Consider the following 16,064-nt stretch of genomic DNA (forward strand, 5'->3'; position numbering starts at 1 on the left):
TGAACTCATGACCCAAATTAAAACAGCCCCAAAGCAGTCGCCTCAACACGCAGCAGAGTCCATGCATTTCACACAAACTCGTCTCTGTGCTGGATGAGGCAGGGGAATTTTAAACCTCTGCAGATTATGGTCCTCTAAAGATGTAACTGCTCAGAGATTTCCTCAGGTATTTATAAATCTACAATTAAAATAAAGTCAAGCAGCTCGTTAGCTTTCCTTATCTCGTTTTAGAGCTAGCAGGAAAGGTGAGCTAGGGCAGCAGGTACTGCTGGACACTAAATAGACAGAGGGAGATCAGAGGCCAGATTTCCTCCTATTCACCCCAGTTTGAATACCAGGAAACACACCTCAGGCTCAGGTTGGAAGGGACCTCAGAGATCATCTACTCCAACCTCCCTGCCATGGTCAGGGACACCTCTCAACCACACTTGGCTGCTTAAGGCCTTATCCAACCTGGCCCTAAACAACCCCAGGGAGAAGGCATCCGCAACTACCCATGCAACCTACTCCAGTCTCACTACCTTCGTACTGAAGAACTTCTTCTTAAGATCCAGTCTAACCCTGCTCTCTTTCAGCTGCAAACCACTCCCCCTTGTCCTGTCTCTAGACACCCTCATGAAAAGTCCCTCTCCAGCCTTCCTGTAGGATCTCTTCAGGTATTGCAAGGCAGCTCTAAGGTCCCCCTGCAGCGTTCTCTTCTCTAGGCTGAACACCCCCAGCTCCCTCAGCCTGTGCTCATAGCAGAGGTGCTCCAGCCCTTGGATCATCTTTGTGGCCCCCCTCTGGACTTGCTCCAACAGTTCTATGTCTGTCTTACAATGCTTCCTTAGCTGGAGCTTGGGAGTTTCTCAAGACTTACCGATCCAACACTCCAGTCGGGCACAGGGAGTTGTTTTCACCACATCAGGAGGGTCCACACCGACATTTAGGCACAAAACTAAGGCAACACTAACAGTCTTCATCTGCAAAGACAGACAATAAAATGCTTACTTAGTGCAGAAATAACATCAATTTTCTCTTGTGCTGGAATTTTACCACTACTATAACTTTTGAAGGGTTTTAACAAACCTTTATTATCTGCTCTTTATCTCAGACTATTTTAAGCAGGCCATGACTGATTCCATTTGCCCTTTTGTTTTTAAATAGCACAGCACTTGGACTTTATGTTACCATTTTTATTATTATTATTTCCAGAGTCCATTCTTCTTTCACAGAGCATGGAAATGGATAACAGTGGACTTCTGCTACCCATCTTAAATTAGTCACTGTCCAACTGAAATACATTTATAAAACATGAGAAGGAGCTATTCATGGTCCCTGATCAATATTACAACATAGAATGTTCTCTCTAATATTAAAACTAAAAGCATTACAAGGGAAAAACACCCCAGCAGCTAACTAAATCATAACAAAACATTCAGTCCATTGTTGATGTTGTTTTCTTCAGGTAGTTACCCTGGAATGCTCTTTTCTAGGAGTACTCATCCCTCCTGGGCTGCCTGGAGGTGCTGCTGCAGTATCAGCCCCCGCAGAACTGACCGGGCTCAGCCCTGCTCCTGTAGCCACAGGGGGCACCACGGACACAGAAAATCCAAACCCATCGATTGAAAAGCTTTGTTAAACCAACGGCTAAGAGCTACGGCCGGGTAAAACCATTGTTTGGACATAAATATTCCACAGCCTTATGTTCGTTCCTGAACTCCCTCATCCCAACACCTAAACAAAAGAATTACTGAGCTTCACAGTACTTCATCAAGTCCTCAGCACTCCCTTGCTTGTGTGAAGCAAGGCCACCCAAACCTCTGCCTCTTCAGGGTGCTGACTGGAACTCAGAACAGCTGGCAGAAAGGAAAAAAGACACACAAAAAAAGGAAGAAAAAAACCCTGAACCTCACACTTACAGAAAAAAAATAGAGCCACAGACCTGTACAATTGATAAAGAAACTAGAAGCTGGAGCAGAGAGACTGTTCACACCAAGACATGGGGACAGACTCTACATCAGGACAGGAACTCTGCAGCCTCTGCTCACTCCCTGTCTGAAGTGGGGAATTTGGGAGTAAAACTGTAGCAAGAAATCTGATTAACAGCTTCAGCCCGATCTATGCTCTTGCTAACAAAACCCTGGAATCATGTAGGAGCTCCTCAGCCCCATGGGTTAACAAGGAGAAAGCAGAATGATGCAGAATACAGATTAAAGCAAGAGTCTGAACAGGGATTCCTTCACTGGCATTCCATAGTCTTCCCAAAGGAGCACACAGAGATGGGGGAAAAGGTCCACAGATAAAGTTTAGCAATAAGTACAAAAAAATAGTCCTCTAGATAATATAAGGGCAACAGAGACAAAGAAGAGTTACTGGCAAACAGGATCAGCTGCAAGATGCAGTTTGGTCCTCTGCCTCCACATGTTCCTGTTTGACCTGCCCTAAAGTGGTCCTGCTTTGCAGGGGGGATGGACTCAATGAAAAGGGGGAAAGCAAGCAAGCAAGCAAAACAAGGGGGAAAGCAAGCAAGCAAGCAAGCAAAACAAGGGGGAAAGCAAGCAAGCAAGCAAGCAAAACAAGGGGGAAAGCAAGCAAGCAAGCAAGCAAAACAAGGGGGAAAGCAAGCAAGCAAGCAAGCAAGCAAAACAGGGGGGAAAGCAAGCAAGCAAAACAAGGGGGAAAGCAAGCAAGCAAGCAAGCAAGCAAAACAGGGGGGAAAGCAAGCAAGCAAAACAAGGGAGCCAAGCAAAACTGAAAGGATATTAGAGCACCAGAACCCCAGAAGTGATCACACACTGACAAAAATGCATTGAAAAAAACAGAAGAAAACAAATAAAATTACAGGAAAAGTAAGTGATTGGAAGTGGAAAGACACCAATCTTTCTTTCAAGAGAAAGCACCCTGCCAAACAATCTTTTCTGCCTCATTTATTTATTGTTTCCCATTTGTGGTCTAATACCAACCCATTTTTCAATATTTTACTGGTCATGTCAGATCTGTGACTTATGCTGAACAGGCTGGTATTTATTTTCTATTCCCAAGTTGAGTGTTTTAAATAAGAATTTCTCCTTGAAAACAGCCAGCCAAGGGGTAATGAACAGTAGCAGTTTAACTGATCCCAAAGACAAATAGGGTTATTTCCCCCCTGCCTGCCTCCCCACAGAGGATGGAAAGGATTACACCTCACCACTATTTGCTCTGCTAATAAAGAGCACATCTTCAGGATGAATTACAGCTCTCTGACACTCCCCTCTGATGTTCTAACTCAACACCCATCTATCACAGAATGCCTCAGGTTGGAAGGGACCTTAGAGATCATCTACTTCAACCTCCCTGCTATGGGCAGGGATGACTCTCAAACTGCTGCTCAAGGTTTCATCTGATCTGGCCTTGAACACCCCCAGAGAGGAGGCATCCACAACTCCCCCATGCAACCTCTTCCAGAGCCTCACCATGCTCATACTGAAGAACTTCTTCCTAAGATCCAGGCTCACCCTGCTCTCCCTCAGCTTCAAACCATCCCCCCTTGTCCTGTCCTGTCTCTAGACACCCTCATGAAAAGTCCCTCTGCACCCTTCCTGGAGGATCCCTTCAGGTACTGGAAGGCAGCTCTAAGGTCCCCCCGAGCGCTCTCTTCTCTAGGCTGAACACCCCCAGCTCCCACAGCCACAGAGGTGTTCCAGCCCTTGGATCTTCTCTGTGGCCTCCTCTGGACTCACTCCAACAGCTCTGTGCCCTTCTTATGCTGGGAACACCAGAACTGGAGGCATTATTAAAGGTGGGGTTCCACAAAAGGAGAGCAAAAGGGGCAGAATCCCCTCTCTTGTCCTGCTGGCCACACTCCTCTTGGTGCAGGCCAGGGCTGCATGAGAACGCTGCTGAATTATTACAGATCAAAAGCAAACCTGGAGCCCAAGAAACTAAAAGAAAAAACCCAAACCACCCAAACTTTTCACATTTCCAAACTCTTTTTGGAACATTCCACCAGAAACTTCATAACATATTTAAAGCTTCCAAATGCACCAAGTACTAGGACATTCTCATCTGTCAGTAAGACAGTGGAAACTTTCTTTTCTGCATTTCAAGAATATAGCCAGCAGAACACATTGCAGAGGATTTTTATTAGAAGCAATAAATGAAATACAAGAATACTGTGCAAGCTTTTAGGAAAACCAATAACCCAAGATCAAGGCCACAGAAACTCTTCCTGGGGACTCTTCCCTCTGAGGATTTGTAGGTTAAAACAAAAATAAATAAATAAAGGGAAAATTGGATACAATTCACAACTTTACAGTGCATGGAATTTTAAAGGATTATTAACTCCAGGACAGAGCCTGAGATAGTTAAACTGCAATAATCCCTTTGGCCAAAAAAAAGTTCTTCACAGAATCACAGAATGTCAGGGGTTGGAAGGGACCTCCAGAGATCATTGAGTCTGACACCCCCCTGCCAAAGCACCCAGGGCAACTCACACAGGAATGTATCCAGGCAGGTTTTGAAAGTGTCTTCAGAGGAGGAGACTCCACAACCTCTCTGGGCAGCCTGACCCAGGGCTCCATCATTCTTACCATAAAGAAGGCGGATGATGGTCTCTTCTCCCAGGCAGCCAGTACCAGAACAAGAGGACACAGTCTCAGGCTGCGCCAGGGGAGGTTCAGGTTGGATGTTAGGAAGAAGTTCTATACAGAAAGAGTGATTGCCCATTGGAATGGGCTGCCCAAGGAGGTGGTGGAGTCGCCGTCGTTGGAGGTGTTCAGGAGGAGACTTGCTGGGGTGCTTGGTGCCATGGGTTAGCTGTTTGGGTGGCTTGGATTGGTTGATGGGTTGGACACGATGATATTGAAGGACTCTTCCAACCTGGTTTGGTTTATTCTAAATAAAGTTTATTCTAAATAAAGTATCTTTATGCTGAGGTGGAACCTCCTGTGTTGTAGCTTGTACTCGTTCCTTGTCCTGTCTTCCTGAGAAGTAATGGTATGGAATTTAAACCCCAACCCCATCAGAAATGGGAGTGAGCAGAGGTAGTTCTGTTTCTACCCAGAAGAGATGTTTATTAAAGCATTTGACATTAAAATCTAGGTGTCATACTAAAGATCACAGAACTTGCAAAGTGTTTTTATTTGCTTCTTAATTTTGAGACAGAAAAGATTTGTAGATGAGAAACATCAGCCACAGGTATCTCACACCAAACATCAGAGCATTTCTGCAGGTACTTGCATCCAGAAGAAACATTACATTGCCTTCAGAGGAATAGTTCTGATTGCAACCTGACCATCATGGGGAGCCAAACCTATCCTACTGGATATTGTATTCTAGCCCAGAATGCAACTGAGACACTCCATGACATCTCACCAGCTGCTGAAGATTTGCTACAGGCTAAGCCAGGATGAGGTTAGCACCTAAGCAAAGAGGCACAGAACTGTTTCATCTTCTGGTTGAAGTAACACCAAGAACAACTCAGACAACCCATTCATGAGGACTTTTCCATCCTCTGGTGAGACCCTCACCTAACATTTCAGAACAGGCATTTTAAAGCCCATCAATATTTTCTTTTCACACTGCCATTTTCAAGCTGAAAAATCTCTGTTTAAACATTCCCCAGGTGAACACTCGGCCATTAGAAACCTGCCCGAGTTTATGCTAAGAAGTCAAAATTGCTTCTCTGAGTTCATACAAACACAAGATTAAGTCAGCATTAAACATAAAATATACAGAGCCACATTATTTTACAGAGCTGAGGGTGAGCTTACCACCACTGAATACAAATACAGGGACAGATTTCCAGACTGAGAAATCCTCATGTGGAAATTCTCACTGGCCAGCAGGCTCGATGCTGCTTGTTCAGTATGGTCATGCCCTTCCTAAAGGCTTTTTTAGGGCATTTTTCTTTATATACATTTCACACTGCATCACAGAAGGGTAAGGGTTGGAAGGGACCTCAAAAGATCATCAAGTCCAAACCCCCCTGCCAGAGCAGGATCGTGTGTGATGACAGGTTGGACCTGGTGATCTTTGAGGTCTCTTCCAACCTTAGTGATACTGTGATACCTAGAACAGGTCACACAGGAACATTTCTGGGCAGGTTTTGAATGTCTCCAGAGAAGGAGATTCCACAACCTCTCTGGGCAGCCTATTCCAGGGCTCTGTCACCCTCACAGGCAAAATGTTTTTCCTTAAGTCCACATGGACCCTCTCATGCTCCAGCTTCCACCTGTTGCCCCTTGTCCTATCATTAAACATCACTGAACAGAACCTGGCTCTGTCCTCCGAACACTCACCCTTCACATCTTTATCAACATGAATGAGGTCACCTCTCAGTCTCCTCCAAGCTAAAGACCCCACCTCAGAAGGGAGATGTTCCACTCCGTCATCTTTGTGGCTGTGCACTGGGCTCTTTCAAGCAGCTCCCTGAGGTCCTTCTTGAACTAAGGAGCACAGAACTGGACACAATATTCCAGATGTGGCCTCACCAGGACACACTAGAGGGGGAGGAGAACTTCTCTCAGCCTACTAACCACATCCCTTCTAATTCATGGCAGATCAGCCACAGGAGGAGGAGGGTACCCTGAACTCTCTGACAACCTCCCATTTCAGGTTCCCATCTAAGGAGTGAGGAGTGGCAACACTTGGTCCAGGTGCTAATAGCACAGGCATCAGGCACAACATGCCGGGGCTCAGGCACAAAATACTCCACTGAGGAACAAGTTTGCAAATCAGCTGTTGAAGGGGCAGACAAAACCTTAACCTTCTTGGTCCACCTGATCACACAACCACACACAAAAGCAAAACAAGGTGTCCAAAGAGTGTGACTCAGAACATATTCCCCATGATTTATCTCTACCTGGGGAACAGGCAAAAGCAATACAGACCCTTGCTGCAGAAGGGGGGGAAGGGGTGGGGTGGGTGTCTGTTTGATGCATTGCCCATTGAGCAGTCACACCATGAAGCTCTAATTTCTATGCTCAGTTCACACCACACTGTGCAAGATGATAGAGAATCAAGTGCTGCTGGGGGTTTTAATGGATCTTCCCTTTGCTAAGCTTAATACCAAAAGAAGAGAGATGTGCCAGTCCTCTTCAGCTCACCTGCAAGGGAGAAACTTCCAGTTCCAAGGAAGTTTGGTTTTATGTAAGGTTTAAGAGAAATAAATAGTTATGGGGGAAAAAAAAAACCTCAGTGTGCTTCTCCACAGCGATAAAAATAGTAGGATGCAAAGAAATCCTTCAAGTTAACATTAATGATTCAACGCCTCTGCAGGTAGTCTTCAGCCATCTGGAGCCCAAAAGGTCGGTTCTTGCTGTGACTGTTGTGACAGCATACACTAGATTCCTAGATCAGCTCCTCCATGAAGTTTGTTTTCCTTTTCTAACCTCTGCATTCTGCACTAACACAGAGAATTCTCTTCAGAGGTTTATGATGTCCAACATGTTCGCTTACCAGGCGAATGCAGCTGGTACAGAAAGGTCAAGAGCAGTCAGTACTGCTAAGACAGCTCCTCAGAGAACAGACATTAAACTGCTGGCTGCACTATTTACTTTATAAGCACTTCTTACGCTTGTGGATGAATTAATCCTGTCAATCAATACCCAAGATATATAGATAGATAGAGACATAGATATCCCACCTTCTATTTGCCTGCTTTGAGAACCGTGTGCATCTTCTCTGTCTGACAGGGGGTGACATCAGCTCACATGCTAAGGCCTGGCAACCTCAGCCATGGAAGGTGCCCTCAGAGATCAAAGGTAACCCTGCATGACAGAACTGCTCTGATAGATTTAAAACTACAAAGCCAAGTAGGTTGATTCACCCTGTCACAGCAAAACATCAAAACATTGCCTTTAAACCACTGCTTAGATGCAAATAACCAAAGTGGTGTTTTCTTGTCCCTGCCAATCATTTCTTTAAAATAACTGGGGAAACAAACAAACAAAAAATCCAAATAAACAAACAAAACCAAACCAGGAAGCAAATATTTTGCTTCTATGATCTTTGCTTTCTTCATACAATATGCAAAAAGAATCAACAAAGAGACATTTCCTAGAAGTTATCCCTCATTTGATCTGTGACAACGGCTTCCTTCTCACCTCAGCACAACTCTGGATCTGCTTTGCATTCTGTACAGGCTTCTTTTCCTCACTGCACCACGTTCCCACTCTTGTCTAGCACTGGCTTTAAAGAGGTGTCCATCTTCCCATGCACTGAACTTACTTCCTCCTCTCCAGATCTTCCTTACAAACTAGTATTTCAAGTTGTTCCTGGAAGACACTTTTAGATCTCTAACAGGTCAGTAACACAGGCTACAGAACATACCATGAGAGTGGTGAAACCCTGGAATGTGTTGTCCAGGGAGGTGGTCGAGGCCCCGTCCCTGGGGGTGTTTAAGAGCAGGCTGGATGAGGCTCTGTCCAGCCTGATCTAGTGTGGAGTGTCCCTGCCCATGGCAGGGGGGTTGGAACTAGATGATCCTTGTGGTCCCTTCCAACCCTGAATGAAACTATGAAACTATACATTTAATCCCTGTACCCTTTAAGGGGAATCTCTGAGCTGCAGCAAACTTAGCTAAACTGAAGTATTTAAAATAGGGGGTTCCTGAGCTTACAGGAGCAAAGAGAAGAAAATAGTAAGGACCAGATCGAGCCTCTAATTTCAGCTGAAGTGCCAAGAACAAAGATGGAGATGTTCAGTTGTGTTTAAAAGTCATAAGGTACAGAACAACATCCCCCTGCCTAATAAAGCTCAACCAGCTGATTGCTTCAAGACCTTTACATTTCTTACTGCTGATGTGCAACGGAGAGGAAGGAGGAGTCACTGAGGAAGACAAGGAAGCTCCTCAGAGAAAACCACACTGGAGCCTGTTTCTTGAGGCTTTGTCAGATCACAGGGTAGCTAAGCAGAGAGACAGCTGGGAGTGCAGAGCTCACCCAGACTGCAGGCCACACAGAGAGAGATGGAATTACTCAAATCATCATTTATACTGTGGACTGTTTTACACACCTCTGAGCACAGCTCCTTCCCTCTGCTCTGCAGGGTACAGCACTAACTACACTGCCATACTCATCCCCTACCCAACAAGAGCTACTCCAGCTGCACATCACCCTGCCACAACACAGCAAGAATAAATACATACAAATACAGAAGTAAGAACATTGGTGAGGTTGAATCACTGGGACAAAAAGGGGAAAAGGAACTCTGCTGGCCCTGAGCCCATCTGTCACCTTCTGTATGCACATCACAGCTTTGTACTACAGAACGTCATTAACACAAACCTAACCTGGTTCTGTTAAGTATTTTGTGAGGTGATTTATTGAGAGAGGCACCTACAGTACATTCTTTATAAAATAATAGAAGAGCAAGACAAACATCTTGGGTTTGTCAGATTTACTTGGCAGTGCCAGTTAAAGCTATGAGACACAGAGAACAATCAATAATCTCCCTCAGTTATCCATGGCCGTACTATGCTAACAGTCACCTCTGGAAACATTCAAGGGTAGAAGATCAGCCCAGCAGCAAGCCAATTAAAACAACATCTCAAAGAGAAAAACACAACCAAATCCCCTAAACTTCCCAGGAAACCTACATAACCCATGGAGACAAACAAAAATGAAACTCCAAGGAAGCCTGCTGCCCTTGACTGTCTCTATCTGCACAAAGGCTGACAAAAGAAATGTAAGAACCAGAGAAGCATTAACAAAGCATCCCTAAAATATTCACATGACCCTTAGCCTCTCGACTATCAAAACACACAATAGCAAAATGAAGAAGTGGTGGATGTCAGCAGAACAGCAGTTTCACAGCTCTCACCACAAGAGCTTCAGGAGAAGCAGCCACTACCATCCAGCAATTCACCACTGCCCCAGGGTCCCACCAGCGCTTGCCAACACTTGTCATGCCTGAGAGATTAGAAGTAAAGCTTCATATAGTGAGCTTGATTTTTAATTAAAGCATGCAGTTTGCAATAGCTGTCCAGTGCTTATGTGGCAGAGAGTTCTTTTCTGTCCTTCCACTTGCTAAGGGTGTTCATTTGACATCCCCTAGATCTCAGCTGAAGTGAGAAATTTCATAGGACCAAGTTGAAGATGTCAGCATTTCCTCCTGGTGTATAAAGAGAAGATCTTTTTCTTTCAAAACCTGTGACCAGTTGCACTCTTCAGGGCTGTTAATCAAAGTCCTCTCTCTGCTTAGACACAAAAACATCTGTAGACAGTGGTAGATAGAGCGCAAGCTTCCCAGCTCTATCCAATCAATACCCAACCATCTTAACTCCAAATAATCTTTACTCTGGGTAAGAGAAGACATAAATCTATAACTCAAATGACAGTGCTCATTACTTACAGCAGGTGCTTCAGTTCAGGGAGAAGCTGAGGGTCTGGGTTTGTTTTTAAAGACATTTGTAAAGCAGCAGGTGCCCTCTGCCACCACTCAATTCACACAGCTCACTGGACAGCAATTGCCACTTCTAGTAACTATTGAACTAAGATGGATTTCAACCCCTGACCTAGCAAAGAGAGAGCTTCTCACTAGCACCCAGTCTCAGGGCCGTGCTACAGCATCAAAGTTCTCCAAGTGGGTCCTCCTAGGAGTTTATCTTAGTACCAGGGAAAGAACAGAAACTATGGAGCATCTGGGTTGGATCCCAGACTTCTTACTGGGTTATGAGTTTCCCAAATGTGAACACAGTTGATAGTCAATGATCATGCACAAGCAAACAGACAACAAACATCTAAGATCATAGAATCCTAGAATGGCTTAGGCAGGAAGGGACCTTAGAAGTCATCTACTCCAACCTCCTGCCATGGGCAAGGATGACTCTCAACTTAAACTCAGCTGCTCAAGACCTCGTCCAACCGGGCCTTGAACTCACCCTGTGAGGATTCACCCACAACCTCTCCAGGCAACCTATTCCAGAGTCTCACCACTCTCATACTGAAGAACTTCCACCCAAGATCCAGTCTAAAACTCCTCTCCCTCAGCTCCAAACCATTCCCACCTGTCCTATTGCTAGACACCCTCATGCACAGTCCCTCTCCAGCCTTCCTGTAGGGTCCCTTCAGGTACTGGAAGGCAGCTCTAAGGTGCCTCTTGGACTCTTCTCTAGGCTGAACAACTCCAGCTCCCTCAGCCTGTCTTCATAGCAGAGGTGTTATGCTAGGTGAAGGCTGCTGCCAGAACACAAAATACCACCCTCTCCATCCACCAAGATTCCTGCTGCCTCATTTCAGCTCACAAGAAGCACACCGAACTGGACTTAAGACAACAGGAGGACAATAAGCCTCCAGCACTCTAAGAGCGAGCAGTAGCCAAGCCACAACTGTTAGGAGAGTGCTTGGAAAGTGTCCTTAGATTGAAACCCCTATTTGAAGCTGAAATTATGCACAAACCCACAAATCCTACTGTACTTCATTAATTCCCTTTGCCACAGGGAACATTTATCACACAGTCAGCTAAACTCTTCTTGTCTGAATTAAGTTCATTTGTCTCTGGTCCTGCTTTAATCTGCTTTTTCATAGTAACCTAACTGTGTATAAAAACAGGACTTAACCCTCACTCAGCAAGATGTGGAGGAGCAGGGAAAAAGAAAGGTTAAAGTAAAACTATTGCAGTCCCCTTTGTTGCTCCTTGCTTAGCTTAGACAGCAAGATAAGTACAGCACATCTTCATGGAAATATTCTGAATTTAGTAGCAACTTGTCAGTAAAACTTTGTGCATCTGAAATCCTTTTATTCAAATCAAGTTTTATGATTCGCTCGCTCGCTCGCGAGGCTGTGAGATTTAATTCAGCACACAAAGCAGAGCTCCAACCCCTTCTGTTAAAAATACTCCTGAAATAAATAATAGATCAAAGCAGTGTCACTTTGATGGCATATGTAAGTCCACGAAAGCAGGAGACGAAGGATTAAATGTTTTCAGAGCAGCTCTTCTGGATGAAGGGGGTGGGAGGAAGCAAGTGAATGCTCAGTTATTCTGTCTAGCATTACCACTGATTGCTTTTCTCATTTGATTCTTCCCCCTTATTAGACTTCTGCCTTCTAAACAACCTTCAGGTTCCTATAAACTCTGGGGGCTTATGGCAATGAAGCAAGATGAAAAGAAACAAGTCATTCCATTCCCGTATCTTGGTGAATCATCTCCTATAACTATAGTAAAGCTGGGAGCACTCCCTAGGACTACTCAAGTCAATGAGTAAGGACAAAAACCCACCACTGCCTGTGTGTTTTCATGATTCACAGGGGAGGAAAAAAATGTCACAGATTTACCTGCAACTCAGGCAAATAAAGACCTGTTCTAGCAGCCTTCCAGTAAAGGGACCTACAAGAAAGCCAGGAAGGGACTTTTTACAAGGGATTGTAGTGACAGGATGAGGGCAAATGGATTGAAGCTTTAGAAGGGGAGATTTAGATATGAGATTAGGAAGAAATTCTGTACAGTGAGGGTAGTGAGACACTGGCACAGATTGCCCAGGGAGGTCATGGATGCCTCCTCCCTGGAGATATTCAAGAGCAGGTTGGACAAAGCCTTGAAAGACCTGGTCTAGTGGAAGGTGTCCCTGCCCACGGTGGGGAGGGTGGAACTAAATGTTCTTTAAGATCCCTTCCAACCCAAACCATTCTATCAATTTCTTGATTTAGAGATAAGCTGATGTGTTTAAACAGAGATAATGGTTCCCAACCTAAGCTTTGACAACTTAATTTATCAGATTTTAAATAATGGAATGCTTTCCACACTCTCAACTCACACCAAGAGGTACACCCCCTCCAGCCCTCAAGACAATCTCTTTCAGTAGCACAGCAAAGACAAGAGAACATCTGAAATCAATCAGAACTGGCTTGTGGAAAAAGGAGCCCAGAGGCAAGAAACAAGGAAGGTAAAGGAAACTAGGGAATGCAACAGACCTGCAGTCAGATTGAGACCGTGGGGAAACGACTGCATGTTGCTGTTACATTGATCGGCAGCTACAAACAGACACCAGAGGCCTTGAACAGTGACCAAAACAAACATGGCTGCAACATGAAATTCTGACTTTGGGGAACAATGCTCTAAAGCAAGGCAAAAAGAAAGAGTGGAAACTTTCTGAAGACAGCTAAAACAACAAGATGAGAGGAATAATGAATTCATAGTGCCAGAGAGCACGCAGCAAGGCAGTTAAGTGAAATCAGAATAAGGGAAAAGAAAAATCAACAAAAGGTCAGAATACTTCCAGACAGTAAGGGCTGACACTTCCAGACAGTAAGGGCTGACACCTCCAGACAGTAAGGGCTGACACCTCCAGACAGTAAGGGCTGACAGATTCTTGCACATCTTCCCACACACTATTATTCTAAAATACTTCATAATTAAAATCTCAAGTTCCTGCAGTTTTATCAAGACCCTTGGTTTGCTGGACAAACTCCACTGAACAGCCTCAGTGTCCTGGAGAATGATCCAGGGCCTGATTTCACTGAGCTCATTCACAGTGAGCGGTCTGCCTGGTGAGAAACACACCAGGCACAGCACAGAGAACTCTCAGAAGAAGAAACTGCAGCCCCATAGGAGGAAGGATGGTAGGAATTGGGCTGTCCCTGCAGCCACTGCTCTCACCATCATTGACACGATTCTTTTGGCTGTGGCATACACATGAAATGCTTAACGTGGAGTAGAGAGAAGACAGCTGATTACTACTTTACTCATGCTTACGCTGTACAACCTATTGATCATCTTGATCAAGCCAATGTCATTCCCAATTTAGAAAAAGACAACTGTGCAGATCAGGAAATAAGTGATCAGGAAGCTCCACAGGAAGGCAGTGGGATCACTAAAATAGACAAGCTAGCTCATCACACCTCCACAGTCTACTAGAGAAAAAGCTCTTCTTTGCCAAAACCCTTTAAAGAAGACGAATCACAAAACTTTGTGTTCTGTGGCTCATTTAAATTACATTAGGGGGAAAAATAAAAACCTCCACTCAACCCATGAATGATCTGCCAAGTTTTCAGTGCAAGATTCTAGTCAGTCAAATGATTCCGGTTCAGCACTTCCGAGCACTATCACCACCACCGAGGCAAACGCCCCTCCAGGAAGATTTAGATTGATGTTTAGCATCCTCATGCCTGGTCATGCCTCTAGAAAGAAACTACAGAATGGAGTTTCAAGAGCAGTTCCCAAGTTATTCCACTGCTATTCCATGGTATTGCAAGAGGGAGCTTAAACGTAACAGAAATTCAGTCACCAGAAAACCTCATACGTATTTATAAACACAAAATTCTGAGCAAAACAACTTTGAGACCTAAGGAGTTCTGTAACACAAAGCAGATTCCAAGAACAGAATGAGTGGAGCTTACTATCCATGACATTTCTTAGGTGCTTTGTTTGTTTAACTCAAACATTTAAGCTGGGACACGGATGAAATGCAGGATTCAAGACCTCCCCTGGCAGGGATCTTTCTTTCACACTTGGCTTTATCAGTTTAACAGGCCACTGGGATTCAAACATGAGAGAAGCATCATGCTTTAACACACTAAGTACATCACCAAATAACTATTTCCTCCCTCCAAAATCAAATAATCTGTTTTCATACACGCACAGAGTGCCTTCATTTTACATTCTGCATAACATGCTAGTGGCAAGCTTCAAAACCACAAAGCTTCCATGCATCTTCACCACTAGACAACTGTAATGACTACATTTATTGCTCCTTGTGCTTGCATCTTTAACCTGCTGGTCCAGAGAGCTCTTTAAAACCTCATTAATTTTATTGTCTTCCCTTAAAAGCACCAAAGACACAAATTTCATTTAAAGATCTTAAACAACAAAGCTACTCAAAGAGCATATTACCATAAGCTCAGAATTAGTAGTTTTGATCCATCTGCATGTTTACTTCCCCTAATACCACATGCACACAAACTAAAGGCAAGTTAGACGATCAGATCAACTACCCAGCGCTTCAGCTGAAAATGGGCTGCTGCTTGAATTAGCATCCCTGTAAAAGGGAGAGTGCTTATTTCTCCCTTTTCACCACCTCCCCCCCCCCCCGCCTCCGTGCTACTCCTCCTCCAAAATCCATCCTGTCCTTGAGCATTACCCGGTCCTTCATCCTCCAGCTCTGAGCCAACGATTTGGAACCTTCGATCTTCTCGCAATGCCTTTTCTTCATAAAGGCCAGAGGCAAGTTCCAGTCAGTCAGGTCAGACTCATCCTCCTCCCCAAGCCCCAAAAGAGGCGACTGCAGCATTTCAGACTCCATCAGAGGAGAAGTGCCAGGCAACAAGTGAGCAGCAATCTCCAGTCCTGTAGGCAGAGGGGGCCGAGGGATTCCTCCAGCAAGTGCTAGCGGCGGGGGGAGGACGGGGCAAGGGCAGAGGGAGGCTCCTCTCCCAGGTATGCAGGTAAGGACGAGCCCGGAGGAAGCTGCGCTTTCCACCTGGCGACTTTCCTCCTCCTCTGCTGTCCGCGGGCAGCAGCCCTGGCCGGGCTCCGAGGAAGGCGGTGTCTCCTGGCCCTGCGGAGGGCCAAGGTGCCGGCGGGGACCGAGCCCCGGGCCTCCACTCACGCCTCTAGCCCCGCGGGCCCTGCACTCTCTGCGGCGGGAGCCGCGCCCGGCCCATCGCGCCTCCCAGCTCCCTCGCACACGGGCAGGCTAAGAGCGGATCGGCGAGCTGCGGACCGGGAGCAGGCAGGAAGGAGGAAGGCGGGAGGAGAAGGGGAGATTCGTCCTGCGGCGCCGGGAAGCCCGACTCCTCTCACCACCACATCAAGGAGGCGGCCATCTTCCTCCGGCCCACAATGCACCGCGCTACGGGCCGCCGCGCGGGACAATCCCGGCTGCGGCGCTCCAGCCGCCGTTGCCATGGTGACGGCGCGCTCTGTCCCGGGACTAAGGCGAGCCGGGACGGCTGCAGGAAGCTTCCTGGAGCGCTTCCCGGGAGCCGTAGGGTTTGAAACTGGTGGCTTCCCGCGGGGCAGGCCGGAACGGCCCGGGTGAAGGTCCCCGGCTTGTCGGGCCCTTCCCCTGCCGTGCGCGGCCCCAAGATGTCGGCGTCGCGCAGCGCCCGGCCGGGCATGAGTGCTGCCTGGGAAGGGGGCACCACGGAGTGAGCAGGTTTAGGGCT

At 46.0% G+C, this 16,064-nt stretch overlaps 1 protein-coding gene across 2 annotated transcripts in view; it reads right to left on the reverse strand.

The window, feature by feature from the left end:
- The window catches only part of RPTOR (regulatory associated protein of MTOR complex 1), a 178,123-nt gene extending 162,402 nt beyond the window's left edge, over positions 1-15,721 (reverse strand). For both annotated transcript variants that reach the window (XM_068151258.1, XM_068151257.1), the window contains exons 1-2: positions 15,038-15,721; positions 860-962 (exon numbers count right to left, since the gene is read on the reverse strand). In XM_068151258.1, the coding sequence (XP_068007359.1) occupies positions 860-962; positions 15,038-15,199 (265 nt within the window). In that variant the 5' untranslated portion in view covers positions 15,200-15,721. The remainder of the gene's footprint in view (positions 1-859; positions 963-15,037) is intronic.
- Between the last annotated feature and the right edge of the window lie 343 nt (positions 15,722-16,064).

This window comes from Melanerpes formicivorus, unplaced genomic scaffold (assembly GCF_026170545.1).
Source record: "Melanerpes formicivorus ecotype bairdi unplaced genomic scaffold, bMelFor1.0.p_v2 SCAF_21, whole genome shotgun sequence".
Taxonomy (NCBI): domain Eukaryota; kingdom Metazoa; phylum Chordata; class Aves; order Piciformes; family Picidae; genus Melanerpes; species Melanerpes formicivorus.